The 19,713-nt window shown below is 45.8% G+C and overlaps 1 protein-coding gene across 2 annotated transcripts; it reads left to right on the top strand.

Moving 5' to 3' along the window:
• Window positions 1-7: 7 nt before the first annotated feature.
• On the top strand, window positions 8-19,343 carry RNF2 (ring finger protein 2). 2 transcript variants are annotated; one of them, XM_012575149.5, is made up of 8 exons: window positions 32-150; window positions 11,769-12,132; window positions 12,255-12,343; window positions 12,940-13,100; window positions 14,211-14,426; window positions 15,197-15,469; window positions 16,319-16,490; window positions 16,900-19,343. In XM_012575149.5, the coding sequence occupies exons 3-8, from the start codon at window positions 12,257-12,259 to the stop codon at window positions 16,999-17,001; spliced, it is 1,011 nt and encodes a 336-aa protein (XP_012430603.1). In that variant the 5' UTR covers window positions 32-150; window positions 11,769-12,132; window positions 12,255-12,256; the 3' UTR covers window positions 17,002-19,343. The 2 variants fall into 2 exon arrangements, with proteins under 2 accessions (XP_030135325.1, XP_012430603.1); XM_030279465.4 differs by lacking the exon at window positions 11,769-12,132 and having other exon boundaries at window positions 8-150.
• The last annotated feature ends 370 nt before the right edge of the window (window positions 19,344-19,713 follow it).

Raw genomic sequence — 19,713 nt, forward strand, 5'->3', positions numbered from 1 at the left:
CCGTCCGCGCTCCCCCTGCCCAGCCCCGGCCATGAATATGTAACTCCCCTCTATTTCCCGAGCTCCATTGCGGAGCCGCCGCTCGCCATATTGTGCTGCGGGGGCTGCGGCGGCAGCGCCGGCCACGGAGCGAGGCGGCGGCGGCGGGCGGTGAGCGCGGGGCCGGGGCTGTGTCCCGCGGGAGCGGGGCGGGAGCGGAGCCGCGGGTGCCTGTGCGCGGTGTCCGAGCGGGGCTGGCCCCGGCCGGGAGGCGGCGGGGCGGCTGCCGGGCTATTCCGGCGGGGCGGGGGTCGCGCTGTCCGGGAGGAGCCGTGCCAGCGGTCCCATGGCAGTCTGGAGCCCCCGTTGCCGCCAGCCCGGCCGTGCTGCGGGGCCGCGGGGCACCGAGCCTCCCCCAGGGCCGGCGTGGGGCTGCCGAGCCCAGAACAGCCGGGTATAGCCATCTGTACACACGTACCTATATGTGCGCGGCTGTCTCCCTATGCATGCACGTAGGGATGCGTGTGTAGGTGCATGTGTGCAGCCCGGGCGCTGCAGGCAGAGGGAGAAGGCAGGGCTCCATCGCAGCCGCAGTAGCGCAGCAGCAGCCGGGAGCGCGGCACCGCCGCTGCCATCCCCGGCGAGGGACAGCTCACGGACACGGCCCCGAGCTGTCCCGCTGGCTCTGAGCGGTGCCATCCTGTTGTGATTTATAGCTCGGCCCTCCCGGTCTTTTGTCTGTCCCGGAGCCCGTGCCGAGCGGTGCTGGCGGGGCGGGATGCTCGCGAACTGGGCTGGGAGCGACCCGGCTGCTCCCGGGAAAATGTCGCTTCCCACAGGGCAGCAGGTGCAGAAGGACGCTGTGCCGGGAGCTGGGGATGTGTCTCCTCCCTCCACATCGCTCCCGCTGCCTTCTGTACGAATTTAGCACTTGCTTCTTGCCAAGTTTTACATTCTGCAGTAGCTCTTCTGGATCTTGCCTTCCTTGCACCAGCCCTATGGCACTGTGTGTATATGAAATAAGCGCTAAGCCATATTCTTCTCGGGATTTTTGTGAGCTGTTTTTCAGACCTTCTTCTATGGAAAATAATTGGAACAAGTGCCTAATTCCACAGAAATCCAGAGGACATTTAGTAGAGAAAGATGATATCCAGTATGATAATTTGTAATCCTGCCCTGTTTGGAAACTGAGTGATAACTGTGCACTGCACATGGGCTTTTAAGGATTAAAGAGAATTGCTTGTGTTTGAAAAAATGTGACTGGTATGCAGGTGAAATTATTATTGCTTGGGGAGAATTCTTTCATCGAGTGTCATTCATTCAGTGACAAAGACTCGATTTGTCATAGGAGTTCCCTGCAGAGGTGCTCTGATTTGTATTCATCTGTGTTTCCATTAAAAACTTGTGTAATGAGATAATTTGACTTTCTTATACATCATGTCAAACTCAGAGCTGACATTCAGCTGTCAGCGAAGACAGAGGCACTGGCTGTGACAGCTGCAGATATGGATAAGCAGTATATTTTGCATTAAAAATGTTTGTTGGAAGGATTAGCTTTATCAGTTGTTTGGAGAAGGGAGGAATTTTCACTGGACAGCACTAGCTGCAGTGTCAGGTACAAGTTTGTGACTGGGTGTGACTCTGTGACAGTGCCTCTCTGCAATGACAGACAAATTGAGAGCATCTTTAAGCCTCACTGCCCCCATTTATTGTTACTTGCAGTGTTTAATAACTGCACACTCACAGTGTTTAATAATATTGTTATCTGCATTCGAGTTTATGATAATAGAGGGACACAGATATTGTATTGGAGGTATTTTTTCACTTCTTCAGTGGCTAAAATTGTTGGCCTTTGGCTTCAAAGCTTTGAAGCACCACCCTTGCTGCAACTGCCAGGAAAAGCACTTTCTGTCACGTCTTAGAGGTGAAATAACATGCAGGTGCCAGCAAAATAAATTGCATGGGTTTCCCTTGGTCAATGATGCTTTGTGTTTTAGGAGTGATGAGTGGTAATGGGTTGAGTATAGACTTGCTTGGGGATCTTGGGTGATTGGAACAGAATTCTGGCATTTTCAGTGCTCTGCTGTCATTGAATAAAAATACAGGCTACAGGAAAGCTATCAGTCTTATATGTGAAATAGATGTTGGGCTAAGTGAATCTCTTCATTTTTCTTTTAACTCTTTCCCTTGCTTACCAAAAAAAAAAAAAGTAATGGGAGGAGGGAAAGGAGCTTTAAAAATGAGACTCCAGTCTGCGACTGCTCAGTTGTATTTTTCTTAGGAGCACTGGATTTCCTCTTACTGAAGCACCAGCTCTAGGAACATGCATGAAAGAAGCATTGGAGTAAAGGAATTCCTTCCACTTTCTTTTTCCTTAAATACCTCCTACCTATTTTTTTTCTGAATAGATCAGCAGTTTAATAATGATGCAGACAGAGAATAAAGAGATTGGTAAAGAGATGCTGTTGAGCCTCAGCTTGCTTTTGCTTGGTTTTCTGTTGATTCAAATAACTGGCTGTCAGAGCTGACCTTAAATTCTTAATTTTCAAAGGAAAGAGCAGCATTTGATATTGTGGAGCTGTTTAGACTTGTTGCAGTGGAGAAATATTTTAGGAATTACCCCAGTCTGCTTTCCCCCAACATGTGCATCCTGGAGCTCTCTTGCAGACAGCAGGGAGTTAGCAGTAGTGTTCTGCTAACTAATTAAAAGCTAATCATTCTTTACTCTTCACCTCTTGGGATAACATTGCACTGGTTTGTGTAAGTATTGGTTTAAACTGTGTTAAGTGTTGTTCCTGTAGTACTGTTTACAAAATGGACAGTCTTACTTGCGAGGGAGTCCTTGAAACAGAAATTGTTCTTTGCAGTTGCCCAGCTTTATGTGAGAGCTGCCTGCTTGCCAAATTCACTGTTTTGCTTTTATATGTTTGTTGCAGCGATTAAGTCAATCAGACATAAAATTGCTTGAGTCTTTTTGTCTCTCAAGTGTTGTGGGGGAGTTTATTTTCTGTTTATTAATAACCAAGCTGTCTTTTTGTTCTCATCAAGAAAATTCTATCACTGTTGGTTGTGGCTTCACTGCCAAGTGGGAGAGAAATCCTTGTGGCTCTCTAACATAGCTCTTGGAAGGAACCTGGGATCCTGCGCATGCCTCTGGCAGAACCAGTCACAGCATTTGTGAAGATGCAAAAGATTCTGAATTGTAGCGCACGGATGTTCACAGAATTTTTGTTAAATGTGCAAAAAATTTAAAGGCCACAACAGAGGTACTGAAATGATTAAACTTCACCTTACTGATTGAAGTGCTCTGGTCTTGCTTTTGGCAGCTGTTACTTCAAGGACACAGCAAGAGAGTGGCCTCAAAAAAATGTGCCAGCAGAGCAGGGCAAGGAAAAATGAAAAACTAAGTCTCATTAAAAATATCCTAAGGCAACACATATCACAAATTGTTTGCACAATTTAGTTGCTTGACGGATTCAACTAGAGTTTGAGGCTTTACTTTTGTTTGCTCCCAAACATTTTCAGTCCTTTATCCCTCCTGTTCTGATCTGATACAGCACTGAAATTAATTTTAGAAAGGAACTTTGACTTTTCTCCTTACCAGCTGTTATTAATTCTGAAGTCCAAGGTTAATTTAAGAGATAAAGAACTTCATTTTTGAAACTCACCTGGGTAGCCACACGCATACTATACAGTACCATGCTTCATAATATGAAAAACTTGGCATAAAATTTAACAAGCAGCAGATCAAATCACAATTCAACTCACTCTTCCAGAGTTCTGCTTAATATTATTGCTTCACAGGGCTAAATTATAGCTTGGTAATGGCTGTTTTCCTTTTTATATGAATTCTTGGCAAAGGTCTTTGGCACATTTGAGGTCAAGTGTTTGCCTGATCTATTGATCCACATCAACAGTGAGTTGTTGCTGTTCCTGAACAGTTTTGGGGTTTGTTTCTACTCCTGGCAGAGGGCATTAATGTTGTAACATACTTTAATACTACTTTGGAGGAGATACAGGTGATGTGAAAGGCTAAGTTCCAGTATATGAGCTCTGATGATTTAAATTATCTTACTGCCTGATGCATTACAACAGCAGGCAAAGTTTGCTTTTGTGTGTGTGTGTATGTGTGTACCAAAACCTGAAAAGTTTTCAAATTAACCCTTAAAAAAAAAAAATCTAAGCTTTATAATTTAGTAATAGCCTGGGTTTGACATCTGATGAGTTTGAGCAGGTGAGTTCTGGGCACCTTAGAGGAACTGATGATATAGATAGTTCTCTGGAAATGTCATGGTATTTTTATGTATTCCAGTTTTTCTAGCTGAGGAGATGTCGAGGAGGGTAGGGTACAGAACTGGGAATGAGGAGCTGACACTGAGGACTAAAGGTTATTGACAAGAATGGAGTGATATAGGAGGTGGTGTGAAAAGGCCAGATACATACAGAGTACAGACCTTGTTAGAATAAACTGAAATTTGAGCTTCAGCTCCACAGGAGGGATGTACCTAGGCTCAGGAAGCTTAAATGCTGCTATACTTTCCTGCTATAAATATATAGAGAAGCACCAACCTAAAATCAGTCACATCTCTGTTTCATGTCCAGAAGTACATGGCTGTTCCCAACACTCATAAAACAGCCTGGAGTTTGATCAGCAGTTTAATTTGGTACTTAGTTTCCCCCTGTTGCCCTTGACATCTAAACCAGGAGGATTATCTCCCTTTGGACACTTCTGTCAGCATCAGATTCATGGAGCCCTTCCAGAGGTGTCCAGATGCACAGCAGATGGTTTGTGTGAGGTCACACTCCAGTGTGTCTCAGCCAGCAGCAGCAGCTTCACAGCCAGATTGGAAATGCTGCCCAACTCCATGGATTGATCCATCTCAGGGCCAGGGAATTGTGAGTGGCTGTTAGCTGGAAGATTCCATACCTCAAAAGCAGAACACTTTCTTAGGAGAGCAAATACAGCCAAGAAACTGTAAAAGACCATGTGCTTCCAAGCCTGGGTTTCAGAAATGCCAGTATTATTTTTTCCCTCAGTCAGATGTCATCTGTCCAGCAGCCTTCCAGGGATTTCATAATCACAGCATTAGGTGTTGCTACTTGCTTTTCAAGGGAGGATTTTTTTTTCAATGTTGAAGAGAAATGCTTTTGTGTTTATAGGAAAATGGGAGTTTGGGACTAGTTATTAGGAAAATGCAAACCCCTGCTGTGGTATGACTGAGAGGGACAGTCATGCTGGGAAAAAGTCTTTGGTGTTACCAACTGTTGGGGCTGTTAAACTGCATTGTTGCCTTGGATTTTTCTGCATTCCTCAATTTTATTGGCTGCTTTGGGACATTTTTGAGTCTGTGGTCTGGAGTTAATGATACATCTTTCCCTCCTGGTTGCTCTAGGGCAGCACTGAGGTTGGGTCTCTTTGCTAACTGCTCTTTGTAGAGTGACAAAGTTTGGATTTTGCAGTATTTTACATGTAGAACTTGGCACGGTCTTGAGTGTGGGGAACATTTGTCACTCATGTATTTACAGATAGCTTTTGTATTGCATTAGTAACTTCTCCATTGTGCCAGTCACCCAGTATCTGACATTCAGTGAGAGTTGACCTATTCAGATGTACAATTTGTGTCTTAATTTTATGGTTTTATTATAGTTAAATTGTTTTCTCGGCTGTAGTGGGGCTGTATTGATATAATTGATTGAAACATTTGAATGTTAATCTCTTCATTTCCTTCTGTAAATAAAGCAGGAAAATAGGATGGCAGGGAGCCAGGTGCAAACACTGTTAAATTGGGATTGTCAGAGTGTTTATTTTTCACTGAACATCACTTCAGTTGTAGCTGAAGTTGGAATGACACAAAGTCATTGCTGGCAGTCAGGGCTGTAATGATGCAGGTGATTTTGAACGCTGCTTACCAAAGCCAGCTCAGGGATCCCTGACATGATCATGCCCTGGCATGAATCTCATCCCTTTCTTAATTCCCAGCCACAGTGTTGCCCAGGAGTGGCTGCTGGGATGGTTTCTTTCTCTCATAGAGCATGGGTCCATCGTCCATAAGAGAAAAGGGCCATGTGGTTGTAAAGCTGGAAGAGTAGGTTTGGATGGGCTATTGGGAAGGAATTGTTCCCTGTGAGGGTGGGCAGGCCCTGGCACAGGGTGCCCAGAGAAGCTGTGGCTGCCCCTGGATCCCTGGCAGTGTCCAAGGCCAGCTTGGACAGGGCTTGGAGCAGCCTGGGATTGTGGAAGGTGTCCTTGCCCATGGCAGGGGGTGGCATTGGATGATCATAATCCTGATGGCTGAATGAACTAAACCCAGTTCAGCAGAACATTCCTCCTTTGAGTTTAGCCCCTTCAGAGATCAGGGTATAACTAGACTAAGTGCAATACAAACTCAGCAAGAGACACTTTGAGGAGTGGTGGGCAGTTTGGGAGGCACAGCCCGGTGCGGTGACATCTCTGTTCAGGATCACTGAGGAGGGATTTCCACAGCAGGGAACAAAAGGAGCTCCAAGCCAGAACCTGATTCGGGGAATTTTTGATCCAGAGAGGAACATAACTTCAGAGTGAATACTTCAGAGTGAATACTGAACATACTAGATTATAATCTAGTACCAGTTGTCCTGGATGTAAAGCTGAACTGCCAGGGAACTACAGGGGAGGTTAATTCCTTCAAATATTGTCTTCCAGATTGTGTGGAATTTTTTTTCTCAAATTAAGCTCTAAGTCAATAAGTAAAACCAGAAAATACCTTAAATTTCAGAATGCTTTAATTGAATAATTTGAAATGAATTATTGGGTTGAGTACTCTGTGAAAATGTGCAGTCTGTTCCAAATACTAGTCATGGTGTGTGAGAGAGTTAAACTTAAAGCTCTAAACCTGTTAAACTTCCAAGTAACTGCACTATGAATACCTGTTTTTAAAAGAATTAATCCTTAGGAAGAAAACCCTGAAATGGTTGAAGGTGCTGTTGAATTTGGCACACTGAATAGAGGTCTAACTGTCTTACTGTTTTAAGTCTAAATATTTACCTTTTACAACTTGGAACAGAAATCAGTTATTTCTAAGATTTTAATACTCTCTAAAAATGTGTGTAATTTTTTTTTTTTTTAAGAGCCTGATGCAACTTTTTCCTCATAAGTGGTTTTTATTTCATGAAAGTATCACAGAAAGTTGAATGGGGGTGGTGTGGTTATGGTCACACCTCAGCTGGATATATGGGTTCTCTCTTCAGGTGCTTGATACAATTCCAACCTTTCTCTGATCTCAAGGTGTGCTGACACAACCACACTGCAGATGCTCTTTAGCCTTTGTCTGGGCTAAAACAGGACCTGCAAAGCATTCTGGAGCATAATCCAGGTTTGTGAGGGATCCCTGATGGCATCCCCTGCTCCCTGTTTAAAGCAGGACCACCATCAAGGTTAGTGCTGGGCTAGAGCTTAGAGGAAAAGTTATATATTCAGAACTGACTAATTTTCAGCAATAGGACTAAGGAGCTCTTACTCCTTGGTGGATGTGAGGGTGGCAACCTGTGAAAGGTAAGCTGGGAAGGGCAGGAGCAGAGAGATGGTGGTGCTGAGCTCCTCCTTTGGTTGCCCACAGATCTGACTGGTCTGCTCTAAGTGCTGTCAGCTGGGTTTATTTTTACTGGACAGTTTCAGGAGTGGGATAGCCAAATGCCCACCCTACTTCAGTCATGACTACATTGGAGTAAATAATTAAGTATATTTCAGTGTAAGAGGTTGCAAAGTGGATGTGGTGTGTAACAAGTGTGGATATTAGTCTGCTGGAGTTTTTTGTCCAAGCACATTTGGATGAAGGACATCCCAGCATAGATTCCACAGCCAGTGAGCAGGCAGGCAGATCCAAGGTCCTTTCAGACAGGGTGTTCCTTACTGTTATTTTTTCCTGTAACTGCCTGTTTTCCAGCATTTCAGGAACAAGACTTAGTTTCCTAAATTCCCAACTGGTTTTCTTCAGATTTGTTGGGGTGTAGTACATTGGTTTCTCAGTCAGCTCTGGCTGATAGTGACAGATGTGTGTACCCTGTAATTATGGAGTTTGTGCCTGGGGTTTTTGCTGTGCCTGAAGACTGAGTCAGTCTGAAGGGTGCAGGTGATTAAGGTGTTTTTCTTTATGATTGACAAGAATGGCCCTCTGGCCACAGGACTAATCCAAACAGCTGCTTGGTGGCTCTGAGAGAGAGAGGTTTAATCTGCCAGAGGGCAGGGTTAGATGGGATATTGGGAAGAAATTTCTGCCTGTGAGGGTGGGCAGGCTCTGGTACAGGGTGCCCAGAGAATCTGTGCCTGTCCTAGTCCTGGGAATGTCCAAGGCCAGGCTGGATGGGGCTTGGAGCACCCTGGGCTACTGGAAGGTGTCCCTGCCTGTGGCAGGGGGTTGAAACTGGATTATCATTACGATCCCTTCCAATCCAAATTGTTTTGTGATTCTGTAAATGTGGTTTCACCCCAGTTAGCCTGTTGTTGTGTGACTGGTTGCTTTCCTCTTATATCCAGAAGGGACAAGTCATAAAGGTAAAATGATGATAAAAAGTCTAAGGTTGTGGTGTGTTTTAAGTTTTTTCAATAAAGGCTTTTAGGGGTGTCTGACTTCATGTTGTTCCTGGTGCTCACACATGTGGCCTGTGAAGAAGTAATCCCACCTTTGTTATAAAGTGGAAAAGATTTGAAATGTTGAACAGGTGAAAAGTGGACGTTGTTGAGGTGAAATCTGTCTCATGCTGTGAGCTGGGAAAAGGAGTGTGAGAAACCTGCCATGTAAGACTTTTTTGAAAAAACAATGCCAAAAGGGATGCAGAGGAAGAGTGAACTATGCCAGTGATTTTGGGAATGTGAAATTTCACTGGCTATATTTCCAGACTGAAGAACAAATGTGAGGTTTGACATTTTTTCTCTATCTTCTGTCCCTTTGCCAGTAGTAGTTAATAAAGACTCTGTTGTACCTTCAGTCTAGAAACTTTATGCTTCATATTTTTCCCTCTGAACGCAGTGTAAAGAATAGAAAGATAATCTTCCTTCAGCTCATGAAAAACTTCCTACTTCTTTAGCTCGAGAGACAGTCAGTCAGTGTGACCTGAGCCATGCATGATTTCCTGCTTCAAATCTAGTAGCAGTGTACTGTCCTAAAGAAACTGAAGAGTCAGCTGAATGTAGAGGTGTTTCCCACCTCACTTCCCCAAACAAATGGAGAAGGTCATCCATTGATGCAACATCTGAAACAGTGGCTCACTGGGTTTGGTTTTGTGACTGCTGGTTGGTACTTGGTGGCTGTTACATGGTCAGTGCAATTCTGGGGCAAAATGCCTCTCCTGACTGTGGAGATGGATGTTTGATCCTGGTGCCACTTGGGTGTTGCTGGGTTAGATTTCAGCAGTGTGAGGAAACACAACCCAATCTGAGAGCCACCAGTGCCAGAGGGAAGTCAGGCCTTGGTCACATGCATTTTTCAGGAATGATATAGATAAGGAGTTGTAGGGGATCAGGGAAAAAGCTGAGCAGGCTTACTTACTGATCATCAAGAAGAGTAAAAACTCCATGGAGCATAATTTGTTGTTGTTGTTGATCCAGCATGCTTGAATTGACCATGTTTCTGCTACTCCTCAGATTTCCCTTGCCAGAGGCAGAGAAGGTGTTTGGTAGTGACAGGATGGGCTGTGTGGATCTCTGCAGCTTTCAGCTGGCTTTAAGGCCACCGGTTTTCTTCTTAAAATTTGAAAGTACTATCACTGCAGCCCTTAGGGTGAGAGTGGAGCACTTGGCATCTCAGATGAGAAGGATTTCTGGTAAAACTGGTCAGCTACTCATCAAAACAGCTGTACAGAGTCCTGTGCAGGGTAGCCTCAGGCTTGTTGGTGTGGCTGTAGGATAAATTCCAGATGCACTGAGCCTGGAAAAGACCTCTAACACCTTCAAATCCAAGCTGTGCCAGATCCCCACCGTGTCACCACCACCAGAGCTATGGGTGCCACGTCCAGGCCTTCCTTGGCCACCTCCAGGGATGGGGACTCCAAACCCCCCTGGGCAGCCCCTTCAATGCCTGACCACCTTTTCCAGGAAGAAATGCTGGTGTTAATGGGGCTTTTGTGCAGTGGATGGGCTTGGTGATGGCCTGGCCCCAGAGCTGCTGTTCTGTGTTAGCCAGCACATGAGTTCAGGTGAGGAATTACCTGTACAGGCAGGAGCTGCTGGGATGAGCCCTTCACTCAGGTGTGGAGAGCAGGCTCCTGTCTAGGACAGGCTGGATCCTCTGGGGCTCTGCTGTCTTGGTCCATGTGCTCCAGCAGGTTTTGGCCAGGGCTGTGATTAGCAGCTTCATTAATTTCTTTCAGCTGCTGAAATGATGGTTAATTGAATGAGTCAGTTTTAAAAGCACACAAGAGTGGTATCCAGTGCAGACACAGAATGATGTTTGGCCTCTGTTAGAACAGCATGAGAAAATCCTTATCCTGGAGCATTTAGCTTCCTGTACACCTGGAATTGCCTTAAATATTAGTGGAAATTAGAACACAGAGAAACAGTGTTTCCCTTCTTTGCTGAGATGTGTCACTTAATACCATCATTAAATTCATACCACCGAGTAAGTGAAATAAAACACTGACAGGACAGCCCAGTGCTTCAGTCTGCAGCTGGGGCTTCTTACCTTTACTGGGGTGGTGAGGTCTTAACTGGACATGGGACTTTTCTGATCCCCACAGAGGAACCTGTCTCTTGTGACAAGTAAACTGCAGTTTCAGGGCACAACATTTACACAGTAAAATTAGAGTTGGAGATGGACTCTGAGAGGAATTAGAGTGACAGAAAAAGGGGGAAGGGCTTCAGACTGACAGAGGGTAGGTTGGTGTTGGATATTGGAGGAAGTTGTTCGCTGTGAAGGTGGGCAGGTCCTGGCACAGGGTGTAGAGAGAAGCTGTGGCTGCCCCTGGATCCCTGGAAGTGTCCCAGGCCAGGCTGGACAGGGCTTGGGGCAACCTGGGCTGGTGGAAGGTGTCCTGCCCATGGCAGGGGGTTGGAACTGGATGATCTTAAAGCTTCCTTCAAACCCAAAGTATTCCAGGATTCGGTGATTCTACTTAATAGACATAATAGTGGATGTGGCTATTTTATGTCGGGCTTTTTTCCCCTCCTTCCTCAAAAAGAAGGAAAATACCAAATGAGAAAACTCGTTGATTTCTGTGCCTGGATGAAAGTAGATTTAGTGCTCTGCACAGCTTATCTTGCTTTTCCCTTCACAATTAATTAAAGCTTATATAGTAACCTTGTTCTCCAGAGAGTTTGGGCTTTTTCATAAAGAACTTAATGAGTTGGAAAATAGATTATAATGTATGTGGTAGATGCCAATAGAAAATGCATTTGGCTGCTGAATTGAAGGGTCTGGAAACCCAGATTTAAAAAAGGTATAAAATAAAGCACTTCTAATTCTTCCACCTAGAAAAAAGGTCTGCAATTGCAGTCTTGCCACTTACATAGTTATAATTATTTTTTTAAACATTCCACTGTCTGGGATAAGTTTTCCTGCTCAAGGCAGACACTTCTGGAGTCATGGGAAGCAATGCCTCCTCTCCCCCAGCATAGAAGTATTTTCTGTTCAGAAATATTATTTTCTTCTATCTCTTTGCAGACTTTTTCACATCTGCAGTGACTCTGTGTTAATTTTGCCTCATCTTGTACAGTAATGCTAAAATTTTGATGGAACAGCACTGCAGTTTCTCTGGGTTTTTAAAATTACTATTACTATTTAAATTATGCAGTGACTGGGTTTCTCTTGATCTTTCAGCATCCTTCAAACTTCTGATGGGAAAGCCCATGGGATGTGTTTTGAAGAAGAAGGAAAAGCCCTCGTGGTGTGCTCCAGTGAGCACATTTGACTGGTGTGCTGTGTCCTCTCTCATTTTGCCCTTCCCCTCGGTGTTGGAAGCAGACCCTGCTTGACCCATGTGCATGTTTGGAAGTGGATGTTTCAGGAATATTTTCCGCATCAGGTGGCATTTGTGGCCCATATTCTCTGGCCCTCAGTTCTGTGTCACTTTTGTTTAACAACTGAATTGATTTTTGCCAAGTGTTCACGGCTGAGCAGCTCCCCCAGTTCTCCTGGAGTGGTACAAGCAGGGGATTATCCTTGTGTGACACAGCAGAGCCTGGTACGTGGGGGGACGGGTGTTCCCTGGAGCCTCTGCTGGGCTGGACACTGCTGTGGCTTGGGAGGGAGAGGATCCTGAGCCAGACTCACCCAGTGCTCAGCCCGTGTCCCTTCTCTCCCCAGCCATGTCTCAGGCCGTGCAGACCAATGGGACACAGCCTCTGAGCAAGACCTGGGAGCTCAGTCTGTACGAGCTGCAGAGAACACCCCAGGTAATCCCAGAGCTGTGGGACTGCTGGGCTTGGGAGGGACCTCTGGAGATCACCCAGTCCAACCCCTGCCCAGGCAGGGTCACCCAGAGCAGGGGACACAGGGGCACGTCCAGGGGGGTTTGGGATGTCTCCAGACAGGGAGACTCCACTCCCCAGGCAGCTGCTCCAGGGCTCTGCAGCCTCCAAGGGAAGAAGTTCTTCCTTGTGTTGAGGTGGATCTTGTTGTGTTTTAGTTTATGGCCATTGCTCCTTGTCCTGTCACTGGCACCACGGAACAGAGTCTGGGACCATCCTCTGACACCCCCTGGAGATAGTTACATAGATTAATGTCTCCTCCAGACGGACCAGGCCCAACTCCCACAGTCTCTCCTGATCAGAGAGATGCTCCAGAGCCCTCAACAGCTTCATGGCCTCCCCTGGACCCTCTCCAGGAGCTCCTTGTTTTTATTGTGTGTTGCAGGGCTGGCAGCACTGGGGTTTTGTGTGCTGTGTTTGTGTGTCCTGTCTCTTTGCTGTGTTCCCTTGGGTAAAACATGCCGCCTCCATGAGGAAGGGACTCAATCCCAGGAAAGAACCTTTCCCTTCTTTGCTGCCAGGAAGCCATCACAGATGGCCTGGAGATCGTGGTGTCCCCCAGGAGCCTGCACAGTGAGCTCATGTGTCCCATCTGCCTGGACATGCTCAAGAACACCATGACCACGAAGGAGTGTCTGCATCGCTTCTGCGCCGACTGCATCATCACTGCCCTCAGGAGCGGGTGCGTGAGTGCTGCCAGGGACACTGCCCGGGGACAGGGAGGGGACACTGCCAGGATGTGGTGAGGATGACACCGCCAAGGCCTGGGGAGGGGACACTGCCAAGGATGGGACACTGCCAGGAAGAGGGATGGGATGCTGCCAGGGGCAGGGATGAACACTGTGGAGGAAAGAAGGCTTGGACAGTCCACTGCACGTGAAGTGGAAGTGTCCTTGGTCAGGGGTTGATGTGGGACAGTGCACTGGGAGTTTCTGAATGTGCATCACACCTTTTAAATCCTGTTTTTCCATGTTCAGCCATCTCTGGAAGACAGATCAAATTGCTTCCTCATGACAAATAATTTCATAATTCTGTTTCTTACAAGGAGCTGAAGTCCTTTTTTCTATTATTTTTGTCCCTTAGATCCAGTAACAGTAAAACAAAAATACACATTACTGACAAAAATGGGTTTCATTTCCCTTATTCTTCCTTTTCCTAACAATACATTTCAAATTATGTGGCCTTTAGCCATTTCAAATTATGTGTCTTGTGAGTGCTAGAAATCATGGAATCATAGAATCCCAGAATGGTTTGTCTTGGAAGGAACTTTAAAGGCCATTCAGTCCCACCCCTGCCATGGTCAGGAACACCCTTCCACTATCCCAGGTTGCTCCAGGCCCTCTCCAGCCTGGCCTTGGACACCGCCAAGGATCCAGGGGCAGCCACAGCTTCTCTGGGCACCCTGGGCCAGGGCCTCCCCACCCTTACAGGGAAGAATTTCCTCCTAAGACTATGCCTCAGTATAATTTCCATTAGACATCCATTTTTTCTAGGTAAAAATCTATCCAGAAAATGAAGAGAAGAAGGGAATGTGGGACTTTTAATCTCTTCAGTCTAAATAGCTTGCTCAAACATACTTTAAAATAAAAGAGCAGCAGGGAGAGATATGTTTGAGATCTTTGTTTAAATATCTGCAGCTACCTGATGTGTCAAGAGACAGAAGCCCCTTTCCAGATTTACTATAAGTAGTGAGTCTTAGCGAGCACCTTGACCAAGAATGGAAGCAACAGGGCAGAGTTTTGTTACTGCTGGAGAGCTAAGTGTTGTTTGCTTCCTCCTTGCCCATGTCCAGGAACAAAGAATGTCCCACATGTCGCAAAAAGCTCGTTTCAAAAAGATCCCTGCGGCCAGACCCCAATTTCGACGCACTCATCAGTAAGATTTACCCGAGCCGGGATGAGTACGAGGCTCATCAGGAGAGGGTGCTGGCCAGGATCAGCAAGCACAACAACCAGCAAGCCCTGAGTCACAGCATCGAGGAAGGATTAAAGATTCAGGCTATGAACAGGTACATAATCACCTCATTTGCCTTTAGGCTAAAAATACAATGCCTATCCTGATGCCCTGTGGAGCTTGAGAATCTTCTCCTCTCCGCTGATATCTGCCAAAACAATTTTTAACCTTTGGCAAAAGGATTTTTAACCTTTTATCTACTGTCAGAAATCTCTGTATCATTCCCTGTGACTTCTGTGGCAGCCTGATAGAAACTTCAGTTTAGCTTTACTCAATTATGGCTGTCATGTCTTAGATAAGAAACCATAACACCATAAATCCTGTACCAAAATTCTACCCTTACATGCCAATAAATGCGCAGAATACCAGGATTTGGGGCTTAGTTTTGTCTTAATTCACAGGCTGCAATATGTGGTGTTTACACGGTGGTGAAATTCCAGATGTGCATTTAAACCTAAGAGAGCCAGCTGGGAGAGAGGCCCCAAACTTTGCATGATAAAGCATGGTGTGATTTAATAATTCTAATCACATGTGAATCCATGCTTGGATGAAAATAATGGTCTGCAATTGCCAGAAAAACAGCTGTGTGAAGTTAAAAGAGTCTTAAAACATAACTAAAAGTTGTTTGAGGGACATGAAAAAATGAATAGTTCTTTCTGTGAGTATATTTCTCTACTAAAGAATTAATAGTAATTTTTTTAGCTTGCAATCTTTCTGAAATGTTCAGTGCTTGCATGTGCACATGCCTTACTTGGGGAGGAGGTGTGTTGTGACCTGGCAGGATTCTGGATGGGTCAGGGTTTATCTCTGCCTGTTTGTGGCCAGGTTGCAGCGGGGCAAGAAGCAGCAGATTGAGAATGGCAGCGGGGCCGAGGACAACGGCGACAGCTCCCACTGCAGCAACGCCTCCACACACAGCAACCAGGAAGCGGGGCCCAGCAACAAGAGGACCAAAACCTCGGATGACTCTGGGCTGGAGCTGGACAACAACAACACCGCTGTGGCCATAGATCCCGTGATGGACGGGGCCAGTGAGATCGAGCTGGTGTTCAGGCCTCACCCCACCCTCATGGAGAACGATGACAGCGCACAGACAAGGTCAGTGGCCCCTTGCCATCTCCAGGCATTCTGCTGCTGTTTCCTGGTGATTCGGTTTTCCATCACTTCTTGGGGCTTCTGAACATCAATTTACTTCAGTCATATCACACCCTGTTTAACTGTACCACAGGATGAAGTGGCAGGGACTTTAAAGCCCATCCAATGCCACCCCCTGCCACAGCAGGGACACCTTCCACTATCCCAGCTTGCTCCAAGCCCCATCCAGCCTGGCCTTGGACACTTCCAGAGACCCAGAGGCAGCGACAGCTTCCCTGGGCAACCTGTGCCAAGGCCAGATGTAAATAAACACTCTCCCCTTATTTCTTTTCTAAGTCAGGTCGATGTTACTGCTCAACTATTACAAAAAATACGGTCATAAGCTGTTTTAAGCCTTTGATCACAAATAAAGATGTTTTTAAGGTTTTCTAGCATTGCTGTTCAGTAGTGGGATGATGATGTTACATCAGCCCCTTTCTACTTATTCTAAGATTCTTTAGGAATAAACAAACCTTGTATAAGTGTCAGCAGCTTCCAGAGCAGCTTTGTGTCAGCAGGATTTGCAGGCTGGCAGCTTTTCCTGACTCTTTTTGTTCATAATCCAGTCCAAGCACAGATTGCAAGTTTTGACTTACAGCAAAGAGTAGTTTTCTGGTGTTTCCTCAGTTCTTTTCTTGGCTTTCTCTGCTGATGAGATGTCTTTCTGTGATGTGTGTAAATCTGTGCAAAACTTCAGCTGGGAGTTGTCTCTAAAGGCTTTTTCACAGCTGACCTTTAATACTTGGGGCGTTGCAGATGGCTTTTCCCACAGCTGCTGCTGTGCATTATCGATGATCTGTGTGGCTGCTGCAGGTACATCAAGACCTCGGGCAATGCCACGGTTGATCACCTGTCCAAGTACCTGGCAGTGAGACTGGCCCTGGAGGAGCTGCGGAGCAAAGGAGAGTCCAACCAGATGAACCTGGACACGGCCAGTGAGAAGCAGTACACCATCTACATCGCCACCGCCGCCGGCCAGTTCACCGTAAGCACCGTGCTGCCCCGCTCACCGGGCCAGCCACAGCCCTGCATGCACCTCTGCTCAAAACTCTGCTGGCCTCAGGGCAAAACTCGTGGCACCAGCTTATTTAGCAGCAGATCACTTGCTTTTTGGTAAAAATTTGATTGGTAGAAAAGGAGGCATGCAAATTACTTGGGGAAAATGCAGTGATGGCACCAACCATGACCTGGCTTGTGCCATTCTTCTCCAATTAAAATTGAAGAGGGAAAATCATTACTTCACTTGAGAATTTTCGTGTTTTTTAGCTTGTAACTTGTGCCACATTATTGGTGATTCCTTCAAGTCAACACATTTAAGCACTGATTTAAGTAGCCTCTTTTACAGCACAACACCAGATTACCTCATTTGTTCCCATTTTGCTGTTCTCTTCTAGGTGCTAAATGGGTCCTTTTCCCTGGAACTGGTCAGTGAGAAGTACTGGAAAGTGAACAAACCCATGGAACTGTACTATGCCCCCACCAAGGAGCACAAATAAGTGCTGGGAAACTGGGATGGAACTAACTCTTTTTATAATTACGACTTCTTCAATATTAAAATAAGGCACCCCCAGTATCTTCATGGACAACACATGTGGTGCCTTCAGGCGCTCTGACTATACTCAGTAATATGACTAGACAGTATTCTGGGCTGTATTTAATTTAGTCTTTGGGTTGGGTTTTTTGGTTTTTCCCTAGGAGACTAAATGACCTCCAGTGCATTCCAGTGTTTGAGATGCTTTTTTTGTTCCTAATGCATGATATCTGATCCAGTGTTCCGGTTTGGAATGGCTTCGTTTTGTCCAGGTAAATCTGGATTTCTGCTCCATCGGACACAGTTATAGTAGCCTCTGTGAAGTGTGGAGTGTTGGGTGGCCGAGGAAGTCTGTTCAATAGTAGCATTTGCCAAGGAATGTGTTAAATGTTGGAATTTGGTGACTGTTATCCATCTGAAGAATGATTGGTGGAGAATGGATTTGGGATAGTCTTGCAGCTAGAGGTAATCTGATTCCCTAGGAAAGGTTCATTAAGGCATTTTCTTGTGAACAAAGGTGAATTTTGCATCTTGTGAGAGTTATTGCTGCCCATGGCAGGGGCTTGGACTGAAACAGTGTTTAAGGTTCCTTCCAAGTCCAACCATCCTGGGATTCTGGGATTCCAAAGAGAGCTGCAGTGAGAAAACTGACACTTCAAAATCTTGCTGTTTACTGGGCTTAATTTAATACTTCAGTGCAAAGTGGTTTATCAGATTGGTTTTGTTTTTAATGGCTAGTTCAGTCAAAAAACACCTAAACACCCCAAACCCATAACTCTTCCCTATGCAGGACATGCCAGTCTTGATTCCTGCCTGGCAGTGTTGCCCTGTCCTCACAGCTGAACTGAAGGAAATCTGGATTTTTCATAGTCCTGCTCTGTTCCCTAGAGTAGGATCTCTGTTGTGAATATGCTGTAAAGAACTGTTCAGAAAACTTTTTTGTTAAAGCAAATCCCCTAAATTCCAGCAACACAACCATCAAAATGCTTTGCTTTGGGAAACTGTGCCACCCCAGCAGGGACCTTTTCCCGGTGTCAGGTGAGTAGGGAAGACTTCGATTGTAAGCTGCTGCAAGATTCTGCTTTTGTTACTTTGCCATAGCTTTAACAAACATGGCTTAGCACTTTGGAAGACAACTTCAGTACTTGATAAAGTTTACCATTTAGTGTCTTACATTTAGGCTCATTTCCCAGCGTGGCAGTGGGCTGTGCTGTCAGGCCTGGTAGCTGCTGGTCATTTTGCACGTGCAGCCCTTGTACATGTTCTGGACCTTGCTGTGGCTCTGAGGGGGCAGCTTGACCTGTCCCACGTCCTGTCCGAAGGGAAGCTGTCACCACGAGGTTCCCTTTGCTCTAAGACTTGCTGATGAACCCTCCCCTGTTTGCCCCTGAGGCTTGAAGCAAAGAGTAGTTGGTAGGTGGGAAGCACCAGGCTTTACTGCACATGGTGTGGTTTACACTCCTCCTGTGTCCTGCCTGAACTCCCACTGGCTTTGGCATGTGATACAAAAGTATTCTGCTGCTCGGGGATTCTCCTGGGAAGGACTTGGCCCTTCCCTGGCTCTGGGCTTTCCTAGCACTTGTAAATACTGTCCCTTCTGGCTGCTGTTCAGATCAGCTTTATTCCGCTGTGGAAACTGCACTGGCTTCTTTGAGTAACTTAATTATTTCCTCTGACTGGAGAGCCTTGGGCTTTTGTGACATGAAATGGAAGAGTTCAGGCCTCAGAGCACAGAGGGGCAGCTATTAGGGACCTGTTTTTGCTGGCTTTGTGAAGCATTGCTGTATAGACTGTAGTGCATGTCCATGGAATATAACGGGGGGTGGGGGAGTGGCTGTGCTAAATGCTTTAAAATTACTGGGGAGAACTTCTAGATTAGTGCCAGCATCCCTCCTGGGGGGAGCTGAGGGGAGGGACAGTCCCTTAAGCAAGAGAGGTGTTGTGAAGCTGAGCAGTCTGTCTAGGAGCTGTCACTTTGTCTCCAGTTCTTTTGAAAAGCGTGAGAGAATGTGAAGCTTTTATTTTCTTGTTGTAGTGAATTTCCTGAGTATTTATGTTCTTTAAATATTATATATATAATGTAGTTGTTTGATTAAATCATTGATTGCACTGTGACTCTTTAGTGCTATAAACTATTTTATTTTCAAAATGCCATTATTCTTCCCCTTTTAAAGCCATGTTCTTTTCTAAGTACATAATGTGTGTTACGTACGGGTAAGCCTAATATTCTACTAAAGTATCTCCTATCCAACTAAAGTCCCACTGAAATGCTCAAATTGACAATAAAAGCAAAAATGTTATCAACAACCTGTTGGGAATTGCAATGCTACTTCCTCTTGTGGTTGATGAAGGACCCCTTTGGGCAGTGTTTGTGTTTGTGCTGCTGTGCCTGGCACTGTGCAGGTGCAGCTCAGCTCCACCAGTGGTGGCTGTTACAGACCCCTGAGACCAGCTCACCTCCTGAGCCTTGAGTGAGAAATAGGGGCACACAGAAGGTATCAGCTCTTCCACTGACCTGTCACAGGTGCTGCTGTTCCAACCAGATCCTGCAGCCTGAGGAAGGGGATGAAGGTTTTTCACAGCACTCAGGTTAAACCCAGCAACCTTGGGTGTATTTAACTATTAGGAGGCTTCAGTCAATAGGAGCAGAGAGCAACTGTAATGAACCCCTTCAGCT

Source organism: Taeniopygia guttata, chromosome 8 (assembly GCF_048771995.1).
Source record: "Taeniopygia guttata chromosome 8, bTaeGut7.mat, whole genome shotgun sequence".
Classification (NCBI taxonomy): Eukaryota; Metazoa; Chordata; class Aves; order Passeriformes; family Estrildidae; genus Taeniopygia; species Taeniopygia guttata.